Source organism: Danio rerio, chromosome 3 (assembly GCF_052040795.2).
Source record: "Danio rerio strain M-AB ecotype USA chromosome 3, GRCz13ab, whole genome shotgun sequence".
Taxonomy (NCBI): Eukaryota; Metazoa; Chordata; class Actinopteri; order Cypriniformes; family Danionidae; genus Danio; species Danio rerio.
This window is the reverse complement of record NC_141023.1, coordinates 1,412,501-1,428,932: the sequence shown is the minus strand read 5'-3', so window position 1 is coordinate 1,428,932 and position 16,432 is coordinate 1,412,501. Positions and strand designations below refer to the sequence as shown.

At 38.1% G+C, this 16,432-nt stretch overlaps 1 protein-coding gene across 1 annotated transcript in view; it reads left to right on the top strand.

Moving 5' to 3' along the window:
* Nucleotides 1-4,842: 4,842 nt before the first annotated feature.
* LOC147845362 (uncharacterized) overlaps nt 4,843-16,432 on the top strand; it is a 12,602-nt gene continuing 1,012 nt past the window's right edge. Inside the window, exons 1-3 of the mRNA XM_087243829.1 lie at nt 4,843-4,994; nt 5,685-5,838; nt 13,166-16,432. The exon at nt 13,166-16,432 is cut by the window's right edge and continues 1,012 nt beyond it. Of these exons, the coding sequence (XP_087099955.1) occupies nt 5,784-5,838; nt 13,166-14,019 (909 nt within the window). The 5' untranslated portion in view covers nt 4,843-4,994; nt 5,685-5,783 and the 3' untranslated portion in view covers nt 14,020-16,432. The remainder of the gene's footprint in view (nt 4,995-5,684; nt 5,839-13,165) is intronic.

Here is a 16,432-nt window from a genome sequence, read left to right as displayed (position 1 = left end):
ATGACAACACTACATTTATCAACGCAGTGTTTTAAGAGCCTTATTGTTAATTTTGATAAATAAACAATAAGTAACAACGAATTGTTTTAACCTGTAATGCTTTAACACAGATCAGAATACAGCTAAATGTATAAATCACACAAATACCTCATCCAGAAACATTTCCAGCATAATTCTTTTGTCGTAAAGAAATAAGTTCCACCTTTGCTAAAAGTAAGTTTCACTTCACAACACAGCCAAATAAGAAGACCATTAGCATTGTCATCGATCATGTATCAATCTATTTCTAAATATTTGATAACTTTGAATACTTTTGACTAAATTTAGTCAAGGAGCAAAGATAAATAATGTCTACTTTAATAGTGGAGATCGCGATTGTATTCAATCTGAGCACACACGCGATCATGAGAGGACTTGCAGTTCATTTGAAAAAAGCCTATGTAAGAGCTCGCATATATGTTTTAGCGATTTGCGCACATGAATGCGCTCTCTCGTGTTAAAATAAAGCACTCGCCGCATTTGCAGAAATGAGTAATTGCGCAATACCTCCATTCCCGCGCCGCCATTCAGAATGTATTTAGAGGAGTGACAGGTCAGAGGCGAGTCGACTGGCTGTCGGAGAGCGAAACGTGTATGTAGATAATCAAAAAGGCAGGAAATATGTCCGCGGTTTAATTACTCTGCTAGACATCTCTATAGTGAAAACATCCGAGAAGCATTATTCCAACAAAACATTTGTTTTTAAGTTGTTTTTTTCTGTCTCTGCAACACAGAAAGCCTTTGTCCCGCCCTTACGTTTCACGCGACTAGAAAAGGTGGACTGTGATTGGCTACGTTTCATGTCAGTCAAATCACCCTTCAGAATCAATTCTTAAACTTCGGAAACTGATTTTCAGCAGCTTATGTCACAAAGCACTAAAGTAAACACTCTAAGCACAGCGTTGTGATCGTACGCTTCACAAAACAGCCAATGCTGATCACATCGATGTTATATTACGCATCAAAGGATTAAAAGTGTTAATTGTTTCTTTCATTATTTGGCGATTCCTCCGCGTACCACTAGGAGGAGGCCCGCGTACCACTATTTGAGAACCACTGCACTAGATGGAGGTGTTCTGTGATCTGGTGTTCCTCTGGAGTGTTAAACGGGTGTGGTGTTTTGCCGTAAATACATTTGGACCAGGTGCGGAGTGTTATTTTTTGATGTGCGTTTGGATAAAGACCAAGGCTGCGTCCGAAACCGCATACTTCCATGCTATATAGTATGCTAAAATCAGTATGCGAGCCGAGTAATATGTCAGAATTCATAGAATTCAAAAAATCAGTATGCCAGAAGTACCAGGATGACTTACTACTTCCGGCGAGATTCTAGAGTGTGCATCCCATGAATGAATGGGAGTAAAGCGAAGCAACTGACGCAAGTAAGTCACGTGACCATGTCAAAATGGCGGATGTAGTATGTCCGAATTCCATTCATACTTTCCACATTCATACTGTATAGAACATACTTTTTTTATGGTCGAGTAGTATGTTTAAATTCAAATGCAGCACCTACTGAGTAGTAAGCGTTTCGGACGCAGCCCAAGAGAACAAAACTGTGGGTGTTCATCCTTCCCTTTTCCGCTTTGGAGTTTTTTGTTTTGTTTTTTTATATTTATGTATCATTTGACTTTATTTTTGATTAAATGTATTTAAGTTGATTTTTATTTTCTGGTTTAGATCTTTATTGGGTTGTGTTACTTCTTTCTTGAGCCAGGAGGTTGTAACAATATTTACTTTTTTTATATGAATATGTTTTCAGTGTTCACACAGCCTATAGAGCTCGTTGATTGCTAGAAATGGGTTCAGATTTTGATATCAGCTGTCACAAGTGTTTAGATAAACCAGAGCTGAAATTAACTCATAGCTCACTGTTCTTCAATTCACAGGGCTTGGCAACTGACATCACTGTGCAGTGCATTCTGGGACAAAAACATAGAGTAGTCGCCATGACACGAGGCTACCTTAAGCCTGGTTTATACTTCTGCGTCAAGTGACCGGCGTACACAACGGCGCATGCAACGTGCGTGGCTGTGCATTTATACTTCTGCGCTGTCTCTATCGGTCTGCATTAACACTTCCGAAACGCTAGTTGGCAGTGAGGTGTAAATGTTCCTCTGTGTCGAGTTTCTACGCTGCAATTTTGCTTTTCCTGAACACTTCCTGGATGTACAAGTGGCTCAAACTCGCTCTTTTTGAGGCAGGAACCGGCGGACGTGCAACAACTTTAACTATGAGGTAAACACAAAACAAAACTTTCCATCCGGAGCTCCTTCACGGGACTCCACACTTGTAAACAATCGCTACATTGGGTTCGCGCCATTCGCGCGGCTCTCGATCCCGCCCAGACTCATCAGCGCTACCAAGCCGACCAATCATAGAGCTTGCGCTACGCGTCGTTTTGACGTGTAGTTACATTTTTTGAGAGGTGCACGTCAGTGATGACGATGGCCACGGCGAAAGGCTATGCGTCAGCGCCGTAGCATACGCTGGTGTTTGACGCAGAAGTATAAATCAGCCTTTAGTCGAGACTTAATACAACTAGTTACTGCACAGACACAATAGCTGTGTTAAAATGTTAATTTAAATTTAATTCAAGTTCAGCAAGTACTACAGGAATGCTAGAAGATTATGTACTTGACAGCCAAATCGGTAAGTATGAATGTGATCCGTTTGTTTTCTCTCTTGTTCATGTTTTCATGTGACTGATGCTACAAGCACAGCAACGCAAGAGAAACGGCTGAAAGCTTTAAATCATCAACTGCAAACTTAGCATTCATTCATTCACTTTATTAATCTGGGGTCGCCACAGCGAAATGAACTGCCAACTTATCCAGCATAGGTTTTACGCAGCGGATGCCCTTTCAGCAGCAACCCATCACTGGGAAACATCCACACACAGCCCCATTCACACTCATACACTTTGGGCAATTTAGTTTACCCAATTTACTTAAAGCACATGTGGACTGTGGAGGAAACCCAAGCCAACACGGGGAGAACATGCAAACTCCACACAGAAGTGTCAACTGACCCAGCCAGGACTCGAACCAGCGACCTTCTTGCTGTGAGGCGACAGTGTGAGCCACTGTGCTGCCCCAGTGTAGTTATTAATAACTTCTGAATGTTTAACAGTTTGATTTTGTAATATGTACATTGGTATGCTTACATTTGTTGTTGTAATGTATGTTAATATTTAGTCACAATGTTATTTATATATATAAAACTATATATATATATACACACACACACACACACACACACACACACACACATACATACTGTGGAAGTCAGAATTATTCTCAATATCTCAATTTCTGTTTAACGGAGAGTAGATTTCTTTAACACATAATAGTTTTAATAACTCATCTCTAATAACTGATTTATTTTCTCTTTGCCATGATGACAGTAAATAATATTAGACTAGATATTCTTCAAGACACTTCTATACAGCTTAAAGTGACATTTAAAGGCTTCACTAGGGTAATTAGGGTAACTAGGCAGGTTAGGGTAATTAGGCAAGTTATTGTATAACGATGGTTTGTTCTGTGGACTATCGAAAACAAATAAAGCTTAAAGGGGCCAATAATATTGACCTTAAAATGGAGTTTTAAAAAAAATTAAAACTGCTTTTATTCTAGCCAAATTAAAACAAATAATAAATAAATAAATTTCCTGAATCTGTTAAACACCATTTGGAAAATATTTAAAAAAATTAAAATTGAAAGGAGGGCGAATAATTCTTACTTCAGCTGTAAATATATATATATATATATATATATATATATATTTTTTTTTTTAATAGTTTATTTTTAGATGTAATGGTAAGTCTCAAAGTTTGTCCTTTTTAATTGTAGACAAACTTGTATGGGTAACGCTTTACAATTTGGTTGCATGTATTAGTTAATGTATTTGCAAACATAAACAAACTATATATTTATTACACTATTGTTATTATGTTAGTAATGGTAAAAAGTTATTCATACAGCATGACTGGATTTTATTCCTGCATTAGTAAATGCTGAATTATGATTAATTATGCTGTACAAGTATTGCTCATGCTTAGTTAAACCCTTATCAAACGTTAACTAATGAAACTATTGTAAAGTGTCGCATCTGTGCTGTTATATCTGTATGTAGTTTATATTTATTTTATTTATTGGTCAATGTATGTGTTCATCAAGCATTTCACCATAATCTAAGTGTTTAATGTATGTTAGTCATATCAATAAAGTTTACAATGATTAAGTATTTTGTTCTCTATTTTATTATTGGTGCAAATTAATATTGGATACAAGTGTTAAGGCTAATATAATCTTTAAAAATGACCGGTATGACCTGTGGGCCGACCGTGGGCCGTTTTGTTTTTCTTTGTTTTTGCAGTAATATAGGTAATAAAAATGTATTTTAAACAATATAACAAGTGTAACCGGGGAAAGATTCAGTTGATATTTAATTTGATTCCCCTTCACAATATTTTGTTTTGCTTGTTTTTGTGCAGAAATCAAATGTGTGATACAGAGAGCAGTGTAACATCCACCTGGGGAATGTCTGCACTGAAATCAACAAGAAACAAAAGACGTGTATTATTACACTAGTAACGATACCACCTTATTAAATAAATGAAAAGTTCATGATCTCACATTGTCTGTTTTAGGATACCTAGCAAGTTATAATGATGTCATTAAAGTTGTTGCAGAAAGCATCAGAATATAGACCATATACATTTAAATACGTCCAGTTCCATCCTCCAGTCGGTGGCGGTATTGCGCCAATAAGGTCTGTTGCCAACCGCCATCAGGATCTAAAGAAGAAGAAGAAGCGAGCGCAGTGTGAAACAGGACTCAGGCAGAGAGACAGAGAGAGATATCGTGGATAAAACTGATAAAGAGAGGAAGATTACCGTTTAATATCAACTTGAGGAAGAGGAATTGAGAGCAAACTACTGGAGACTGAGCGTGAGTGAAGCTGACTAATGTTACAAGAGTTATAACATGTTTAATAATGCTGTTTATTTCCTGTGTGAGCTCTACATGCACTCATTATTATTCTGTATACTGTGTTAGAGGCCAGGGAAACAGCACACATTGAGCTGAAGCTGCTTTTACATTCACACAGCTCATTTTAACGGCCTCATATTGTTTACTTTCAATATTCGCTCTCAAATCGCCTGTAAGACACATAAACAACATCCGCACTATTTACAATGCTGTACTTTGACTGTTGTTAGCTGCTAGCATGATATGGCTAATTATAATGTGCAAATAAAACTTTTCTGAAATGATTTTATTCAGAAGAGCGTCTGAAAGTGCCAATATAAAAGCAACTTTACCCCAACACAAGCTCACACAGGTGCTAACTGCTAGCTAAACTCATGGAGTGTGATTATGTGCAGCACATGAAAGCTGTGGTTTCTGTATAAATGTAGACTGATGTTTGGATCCTGGACACATTCATTAGTCTGCAGAAGCGCTTTAAGTGCTCATGCTCATCTCTATAATGTTGATGTAGAATGTGCTCATCTCTTGTGTTGTCTATTGGTTTATTAGACATCAATAGGCCGCTGGCTTTGTTTTGCACACGCTACACTACATTAGTCTTGGCAGATCTGTTTCTCTGTTAGTGAAGCTCCTCCTCCTTCATTTCAGCTATAAATACTGGAATATTCCCATCAGTCTACAAGTGAGGACGAGCATCAGACCTTCAGACAGAAGTCAAATCTGAGTTTATTGAAGGACAGTGGGAAGATGAGTGATCCAGAACCCTGCAGAATTACAGATGAAGACACTGAAGAACAAACAGGTTTGTGTTTATTCCTGATTCAGAAAAAGCTTTGAACACTTCATCTGATGTATCGTCTGCACTATAGGCAAAAGAGTTCAAGAGTTTCAATAAAAGGAGAAGTGTAAATTCACTTTCTATTCTCAGGGGGAAACAGAGATGGACACTCAGCTGTCTTTTATTTTCATCTTTATTACACATTTATGATCATAAGGCCGAAGTAAATTTGATCTGAGCTCATTTATTTGACATCTATAAGTTTGTTTAAATGGGACATGTAAAAGTGCTGGATCTTCATTTATGCTGCAGACCTACAAAAGAAATGTCTACAAATGGAGTCTTTTCACTTCACATTTTGCTCTGATTGTTGATGACTGACGACCCCAAATCAGATCAAGTGGGACAGTATGGGGAACACAGATAAAGAGAGAAAGAAGCCGTTTCTACATTTACTTTGACTTGTGTTTCATTGCAGACAATACAGCAAACATGATTTAATCTGTTCCTCATCATTTTACTGCTTTATTTTAAATAATCGCGTATATCAATGCTGCTTCCTGCAACACCTTTCAACAAAAGTCATATCAGTGCAGCGTTTACCACTTAGTAATGTTGCCGTTACTTTACACGACACTTAAAAGACGTTTAGGGACTGAAGACACCAAGTGATGAAGTGTTTTAACACCTGTGAAAAGCTCTGAGTAGAGCCGCTGCTCCTCCACATTGAGAGAAGTCAGCTGAGGTGGCTCGGGCATCTGTTTCGGATGCCTCCTGGACGCCTACCTAGGGAGGTGTTCCAGGCATGTCCCTCCGGGAGGAGGCCTCGGGGAAGACCCAGGACAATCTAGAGTAAGACGATGTCTCTTGGCTGGCCTGGGAATGCCTCAGGATCCTCCTGGAGGAGCTGGAGGAAGTGTCTGGGCAAAGGGAAGTCTGGGGTTCTCTCCTAAGACTGCTGCCCCCATGACCATGACCCATGACAAATCAGAATCTATCGATTAATACAGATAAAACATTAATAATATAATAAACCTATAATAAATGAGCTTGTGAGATGTTTTTATTATGTGTTGATGTTCTCGCAGATGGAAGAGAACTGAAAATGTTTACTCAAGTAAAAGCACTGTTGGATCGCTAAAATAATACACATTTTAGTAAATAAAAATATCCGTGGTTTATTTACTCTTGTTATTAACATGGACATCTCTATGGGGAAAACATCTGAAAAGTATTATTCCAATAAAACATTTGTCTTCATTTATTTATTTTTGCAATACAGAAAGGCCTTTGTCTTCCTGTTTGACCAGGTCAGCTGTGATTGGACACTTTTCATATCAGTTAAATCTCCGCTTCAGAATCAGGGCAGTTTGTGCGGGTAACTTTATATTAAATAGTGACAAGAGTTCACAAACATTTTTATTTTTCCGGCATGAAATTTGCACACAACCTCACCTTGATACTTTAAGCACATTTCATGCCAGTTTTCCAGGACTTGAATTTTTTAAAGCAAAATTCAAGCACTTTAAGCACATTGTGCGTACCCTGATGATCCTTTCCCTCATTGGTCTGGAGCACATGGCGTCCATTACCCCCAACAAATCCCTGAAATACTGATTCACCTGAGCACAGTATATGTTTCCACTATGTGATGGTCAATCCCTGATGCCTCCCGCCTGAAGGATCGGTGATCACGGTTGTTCAGCTTAGGCTTGTGCTCTTGTCCTTTACGCACTGACATTCCTCCAGACTCCTTGAATCTTTTAATGATGTTGTGCACTGTTGAAGGTGAAATATCCAAATGTCTTCCTTTATTTCTTTGAGGAACATTGTTTTTAAACATTTTAATCATTTTCTCACATATTTGTTGGTAAACTGGGAATCCTCAGCCCATCTTTGCTCCTAAAGGACTAGACCTATGTCCGAGGCTGCTTTTGTACCAAATCATAATTACAATCACCTGTTGACATCACCTGTTTCACATTATTATTTTACCAATTATCCTGATTATTAGCCCTAAACTGCTCCTATCCCAACTATTTTTGGACTGTGTTGCAGGTCTGAATGACAGGAAAGGATGTATATTTACAAATGAAATTAAGTTGACCAGACAAAACATGAAATATTTTGTGTTGATATTAGGCATGAGATGATAACCGCTTTAAAGGTATACAGCGGTTTAGAAAAGTCAAGGTTTTAAAACCGCCCAAATGTTCTGTAATACCTTTCCTAAGATATGTGTAAGGTTTTTTTAATTTACTTTTTGTTTTGTTTTTAGGACAGCAGTGTCTCCAGCAAAAAAATATCCAAAGATGCTGCTTTATACTGTTAAGAAAACTGTGTTCTTGAAACAAATAAAAGATAGCAGAAGTCAATGATTGATTTGATTTATATAGCCTGACGGGTTTACTGCTCCAAAATATCTTAAATCTTAAATCTTAAAAAAAAAAAAAAAAAAAATATATATATATATATATATATATATATATATATATATATATATATATATATATATATATTGTTTTCAAAGAGGAAAAGGTTTTGTTTTTTACCCAGACTTTTAAAAAGAATATATTTTAGAGCAGTGAGCATAATACCGTGAATAGGGCTGCAACTAACTATTATTTTAATAACCGATTAATCTGTCGATTATTTTTTCGATTAATCGGATAAAAAAACAAGAAAAACATTCATTTCCATCCCTTTATTTAAAAAAGCTCATCCCTGAGCTGTTATAATAATAATAATAATAATAATAATAATAATAAACTAACTAGTTTTGTCCTGTTTTCAATCCAAGTATCTAAATGTTTTTAAATGAAGATACTAGACACATGAAATAGCATAAGAAGTCACTGAATCTCAAAATTAAGTGATTGTTAGCTAAAAACAAGCTAAATTATTTGCCAATGGGGTAAGAAACTTAATCTGAATAAGGTATAATCTCAAACAGAAGTTTTCAGCATCATTTCCTCATGCCATTTTTCTTGTCTGGTCTTGATGGAAGATTATTTAGACATTTGATCTGGAAACGAGACAAAATGACTAAGAAAGAAAAGTTTTCTGCAGTGCAGCTGTACATGACTACAGATGAAAAAATGAAGGATCCAAAAAAAGGCGAGTGAATAAAAATGTGTCTTTAGTCTTGCATTGCAGAGTAACTCTGCCACCGCTGCTGTACTGCTGTTATTAACCCTTTCACTGCTGAGTTTATCTGGCCCGGGGGAGTCAGTTTATCACGTGACACACTGCAACCACAACAGTGATGTATGACAGATGTATGCCTTTTGCTTAGTTTTTCTGTTTAATTCAACATATTCACACGCTTGCTCATCATGTCATCAACTACCTGATATTCCAATTCACATAAACATGTAAGTGACCGTGATCTATAACGTGAGATGGACGTCTCCATGTTTACTTGCGGCCGCTGCCTCATTCATAAAACACGCAGAATTCAGCACGTACATTCATAAGTTATTCCCAAAATACATGCAAGTTAGTGGCTGGTGAACTTAGAGAAGCGTAGATTCAACTTTATAGTCACTTTCACTATGTGTAATGTGTCTCTGATGAATAAAACACACCAGCAAATTATATTTGAATGGATTGTTTGAGTTTTACAAACTCTAAATGTCTTGTTTTACTAAAACTTGTGTGTATTTTAGTGCCGTCAATATTAACGCGTTAATCTTCATCTTCTTATGATCTGATCGGCCTATAAAACACGCAGCAGACTGTCATGTTTTTCTGCCTCAGTGGTTGACGGTGCTGTGAGCTGTCTGTCACGCTCTGAAAGTGAGATGTTTCTTTTCCTGACAGACCGGCTGTGTGACATAATCTGCAGCCCATTGGTTCTTTTCTTTATTGACATTGGGCTGACCCAATCATAAACTTCCATGTTGGGCTCTGTGTAATGTAGGTGTGTGTTTGTCAGAATAGTCGAGAGTCCCGCCTGTTTCTCACGCGCGGGAGAGCAGAAGCGGCGAGCAGCCTTTTGCGTCTGCACTGTGTTTTTGATCGTCAGCATGATGTAGGCTTATAGTGACAATAATATTTACACAATATGGTTATTATAATGATATTTATACTTGACCAAACTAGTGTGCAACTTAAGCGACTTTTTTTTTGCATTTAGTTTTGTGGTTCTGCCCAAACAAATATTTGTGGCATTTTCTAATTGTTTAAGTTCATTTGATTGACAACGTAAAATCTGTTAGCTACGTTTGATGTTTCATAAAATAATAATAAATAATTATTAATTAAATAATAAAATAATACAATTTTGTAGACTGGGAGTTAGTAAATGTATTCAAGGGCGTCGGGTGATGGGGAGCAATTTGATTGATGTAGTGGGCCGCTCTGGCCCAAAATGCCAGGGCCGATTATTTTGTTCCAGTCCAGCCCTGAAATTAGTGCAATTGTTTGTATTCAATACTTTATTATTATTATTATAATTTTCCATTTTGCTTATCTGCAATTAGGGATGCACGATATATCGGTGGCCATATCGTTATCGGCCGATGCTATTTTTAGGATTGTCTTTATCGATCCGATATCTAAATTAGGCCGATATCTTTAAGCCGATAAATTACGTAATTGTACAGACCTGCTTGCCGCGCTTGCGTGGACGGAACTTGTTTAGACTTGCCCAGTGCACTAAAATGGATCTCTACTCACACTGTTTATTCCTTCAAAGTCCGTCCTTTCTTCATGTGGTATTGCTGTGCGTTAATAACTCAGTAAGTAACCTTGTTCCTCATCATTGTAGATGTGTTTGATTGAGTGTCATTGTGTATTTTGCTTTAAATCGCCTCAGGAAAATATATTACATGTGTAAACCTTTCCTGCTCTGTCTCTTTGTTGTGTAGAGATAGCAGGGGAAATTCAGTTATTACTTCAGGTCCGAATAATGTTAGTTTCGGAGTGAACTGCCTTCTCTTTTAGTTGCAACCGGTGAATGAACGAGGACACATGTAACTTGGTCCAAAATATTCATTACTTTCAGTGTGGTACAACATATCAGTCACTGAAAATAAGTCTCATTGCTCAAATACCGCTCCTCCTTTTTCTCTTCCTCTCCGATTCACACACCCTAACTGCAGCCCAGTCCCGTTGAATGACCCGCACATTTTACAACACGTGTAAACATAACGGTTGTTTGTAATATGATTATTTGTTGTTATCAACGAGTAGCTTGCCGTGTGTTGTTGATGTAAGATTGTATTCAGTTTGATCGGAATATTCATATTGATTATAACGAGCGCGCGAGCTGTCACCGTCATTCTGTCTTTATATTCTGCTCTGTGTTTGTCATGAAGTCAGCTCAATGCAGGTTTTGTATGAAAATCTGACTCTGATGGCAAATCTGCCTCTACAGTTGAGTGAAACTCACAGCGGTTTATCATAAACTTTTCATCTATCATTTTCCCGCGATTGACAGCTAAAACGAGCGTAGAAACGTTGTCTGATTGACAAGCAGCACCAATGTGTGTTCAAAAGAATCTAAAACGCCAAATAGGATGAATCTGTGCCACATTTTCTAAATGTACTATCTATATTTAGCTGTTGGCTTGTACGGTGGCTCTGAACTGTCAAAACACCTCTATAAAAGGCTTTTTCTGACAAGACGTATTTGTACATGTGTACATCACTGTAACATGTTTTATTCATGATCATTTGAGCTGGTTTCATTATTTAAATATATTTAACTTGCTTATTGATTAAATACAATTTTTTTATTTAACCTATTATTTTTATACAACAGGCAAGTTGCATGTTAATTTGCCATGAAGAAAGGGAAGTAATGTATTTTTTGCATGCTGATTTATGTGAAATGGTGAATATACATCTATAATCATCTTGTAATTTTGAAGTTAAAGCTTTTTTGCTTTGAGTATAGACTATTCAGTTCATAAGAGCAGTTCAATCTTTTATGAAGTTTGCTGTATAAGAATATACCATTTTTAAATATTTATAATTATCGGCCTATACATATCTGCTATCGGCCTCCAAGTCTGAAGAATTATCGGTTATCGGTATCGACCAAAAAATCCATATCGGTGCATCCCTATCTGTAGCGCCTGTATTTTGGCATTTTTTGCAGTCCACTTAGAATCCAACATGGAAATCAATGTTTTCTTTATTGGTATTGTTTGTTTTGAAATTCAAATGTCATTAACATGACTGTGTTTTAATTTCTGTAATAAATATGGCTGTCAAGCAGGATCTTGATGGTTTATTGTGGGTATGTTGTTTACATGAAGAAATCTGTGTTACAAGTAAAACAAAAATTCTTATAAACAATTATATTGTGAATGTAAATAGTTTTTTCTTGCGTTTACATTAGTTTTACATTTGAATAGCCAAAATTACAAGTTTCAGTATTTTAAATGCGATTAATCGCGATTAATTTTTTAAAAAAGTGTGATTAATTAGTTATTTTTTTAATTGATTGACAGCACTAGTGTATTTACATATCTAAAACATAAATGAAGTATTAGGCGGTTAAAACGCTGCATAATTGTGATAATATGACACGTCTTTCAGAGTTAAGTTGGTTTTGTTTTCGATAAGAAAAAAAACGGGAAAAAAAAGCACTTTTCCGACGGTCCCTTACTGAGAGCGCGAGCTCTCCTGGCTAAACGCATATTGCGACTGCTTGAACGAAGCAGTGCTCGTAATGTCGAGCGAAAAAAGAAAAAGACAGCTGTGAAACATATCCAGCTTTGTCTTTTTGTAGGAAACACACTTTAGATCTTTTTAGGGTAAGAGGTGTTTTCAGTTAATGCCGTTTATCACTGAATGTGTCAGAAATACTGAAAACTAAACCAACTTAACCCCGCCGTGTTTCTCTGGCTCAGCGCCAGACACCAGCAACAGGGACTTTACAGTTCTCACTTCAAAACGGAACAAAAGTAGGATTCTGTAGTGATTCTTCAGCATCATCCCTGTCTTTGAGGCGGTAAACTGTATCAGTGCGTGAGAGACGGAGAGGTGGCGTGTTTACTCCGCTCCGCGCTGAACTAAAGTGTTTTTTTTTTTTTTTTTTTTTTAATCAAACGTCTCCTTGTCGCGCGACACAACGAATCGATAATGAAATTCCTTGCCAACACTTTTAGTAATTGATTTTTATCTATTTAATCGATTCGTTGTTGCAGCCCTAACCGTGCAACTGTGATATTTTTATCCAGGGTTTTTACACCATCAGAATCTTATACCGGCCCATGTGTAGTTCATATTGTCTGCAATGAAAAACTACTTTCTTTTTTTATTTGTGTTTTCCAGACTGTCCCAACCTTTTCTAAATTGGGGTTGCACTAAAAACTGAACCTTTTTACTTTGATTTTAGATCTTACTGAAGAGAGTGAAGAGAGTGAAGATGATGAACTCCTAAAAGCTGAGAAAACACCTCATTTACAGACTGAAGACAAGAAATGTTTGACCTGCAGTCAGTGTGGGAAGAGTCTGGGAAACAAAAGGAGTCTCAGTCAACACATGATGATCCACACTGGAGAGAAACCATTCACATGCACTCAGTGTGGGATGACTTTCAGACACTCATCATCCCTTAAAGTACACATGAGGATCCACACTGGAGAGAACCCGTTTTCATGCACTCATTGTGGGAAGAGTTTCAGACTCTCATCATCCCTTAAAGAACACATGATGATCCACACTGGAGAGAGAAAACACAGATGTGATCAATGTAGCAGAGCATTTTTTAGGGCGTCAACGCTGAAACTCCATCTCAAGACTCATACAAAGGAGAAGCCTTATTCATGCTCTGAGTGTGGAAAGAGATTTACAACACAGTCAAATTTAAAACAACATCAGAAGATCCACACTGGTGTGAAAGAGTATATGTGCTTTGAGTGTGAGAAGACTTTCATTAAACCTGAACATTTGAAACTGCACCAGAGGATCCACACTGGAGAGAAACCGTACAAGTGTTCACACTGCGACAAGAGATTCGCTCATTTAGAATATCAGAAATTACATGAGAGGACTCACACTGGAGAGAAACCTTACAAGTGTTCACACTGTGATAAGAGATTTAAGTGTTTAGCACATCGGAATCGGCACCATAAGATCCACACTAGAGAAAAACCGTACTCATGTGATCAGTGTCTGGAGAGATTCACACACTCACGGCAGCTTAAGAAACACCTGAAAGTCCACACTGGAGAAAAGCAGCACACATGACATCAGTAACTCTAATCTCATTTCCATTCGGGATTCACGTTGATCATCTTTCAGTTCGTCACCTCTGTAGTTCCCTGATTCAATAAAGGATTGACTCTATCACTGGTGATTTCCCATGATTTATTTGAGGGCAACATTCACACAAGTCTCTGGAAAATCTTTGTATACAACAGATAAACGAAACCAAAATGTGAGCAAACCATGAAAGCCGTATTCATAATGAATTCACACTGATATTCTGATAGGAAAGTGGTTCATCTTTCTGGATCTGGAGTGCACCCTTTGGGTAATTCTTTGCTGCCGCAAAGTTGGTCCCTCGATCAGATCTCAGCTGCTGAACTGTGCCTCTTATGGCGATGAAACAACAAAGAGCGTTTGTAAAGGAATCAGTCAAGTCATTTAGTAGTTCAATGTGTACAGCACGAGAACAAAGACGCGTCAACAAGAGGCCATACCTTTGTGCACATTTCGTCCAGACTTGACTGCAAAACGGACAAAAACAATCCACCCCAGTGTACATAAACAGAGGAGATAGATTGACTCTTTCTGCCGGAAGATCAGCCAGTTTTTGTTCATCAGCAGGTCTTCTGAGCTTTCTGCAGATAACACAACCTTTAATGAAGGATGCCACAACTTTCTTAATTCCTGGGATTCAGAACCCGTTGCTTCTAATCTCATTCACAGTAAATCCTTTTTCTTGATGCATGACTTTATTATGACAATGAGTAATGATCGTTTATGTAATCTGATGTGTCTTTGGGATAATTATGGCATGCTTCACAGAGTCTGGGTAACTTGAACGAGTAAATCCTCCTCCCACCATAAGCACACCATCCATATCAACGAAAGATTCAAGAGGACGTAATGCCCCACTTGACACATTTCTCCCACATTTTACCTCCTTTACTCTCTTGTAGACATTAGATTATATGGAGTTGTGCCTTTTGTCTCTCTGGCACGGTTCTAGGATTACTAGATCTGTCTTTGTTGGCTCTCTTTAAGAGACGAGCTACAGCTCTAACTGCCTTGGTCCATGAAGAACATTTCGTTTAGTGATCAGCCAAGGTAAAGCTGTTTGTACTCTCTGTATTCAAGGTAAAAAGGCTCTTTACCTCTGGATCGCCCAATAAAAGAGCAGGAGCAGGCTCAGTTGGAATTTCCCACAGAAATTTTGGGCCGGTGAACCAATCCAAGGCAAGTACCTGCTGTACAGTCAGAGCCCTAGATGCATAGTCAGCAGGATTGCTTTCTGTTGGAAGATATTTCCAATGTTCAGTTGTTGTACTGCGGCATATTCTTTGCACCCAGTTTGCAACAAAGGTGTGAAATCTGCATGCTTCATTACCTTTACCCCAGCACCACTTTACAATCAAGTCTCATTAGCAACAGGATGATCTAGCTCATTTTTGAGTATATTACTTTCATGCAAACAACAGCAGTGGCTAGTTTAAACCTAGGAACCGTTACAAGTCTAAGAGGTGCAACTCTTGATTTTGCCATTACTAGTGCCCAATGTACATTTTCTTCATTATTCTTGAGTTTTACGTTAGAGCAGGTGTGGCCAACCCTGTTCCTGGAGAGCCACCTCCCTGCAGGTTTCAGTTGCCACCCATATCAAACACACCTGAACCAGTTAATTAGGACCGGAACACCACAAGATAATTACAGGCAGGTGTGTTTGATATGGGTTGCAACTGCAATCTGCAGGAAGGTGGCTCTTCAGGAACAGGGTTGGCCACCCCTGCATTAGATCATTGACCATATTCATCAGGGAAATGATGCAACTCAACACTAACTGCTGTCCCTAAGTCCAATGGTACAGATGTTTGTGGTATGTCTAGTTTTGCACACTTTGTAAATCTTGATTCCATTGCACCCAACTTAAGCTCAGTCCATCAATTAGAGCAGGGGTGTCCAAACTCTGTCCTGAAGGGCCGGTGTCCTGGAGAGTTTAGTTCCACCCCTAATCTAACACACCTGAACCAGCTAATCAAGCTCTTACTAGATATGCTAGAAACTTCCTGGCAGGTGTGTTAAAGCAAGTTGGAGCTAAACTCTGCAGGATACCGGCCCTCCAGGACCAAGTTTGGACACCCCTGCATTAGAGGGTCATCCCAACTTCTGCCATTCTTGCAGTATTCAATTTAAATTCAAGAGAACAGGTTTGATGGGTCATAAACAGAAGCGACGGTAGATAATAAGCCACGCTGAGAAGCATGTTGCTCTTTCAGGTGTACCTTGAACTTGAAGCAGTCAGGTTCTCTATCCCACTGTAATCCAAGTGTTCTCTCTAATGGCAATTCATCAAACGCAAGATCCAGGCCCTTTACATCTCACATCCTTTCTGATACAGGGATGCCTTCAAATACAAGCTTATTATCAGACAGAAACTTGTGCAGTCGTACCCCACCTA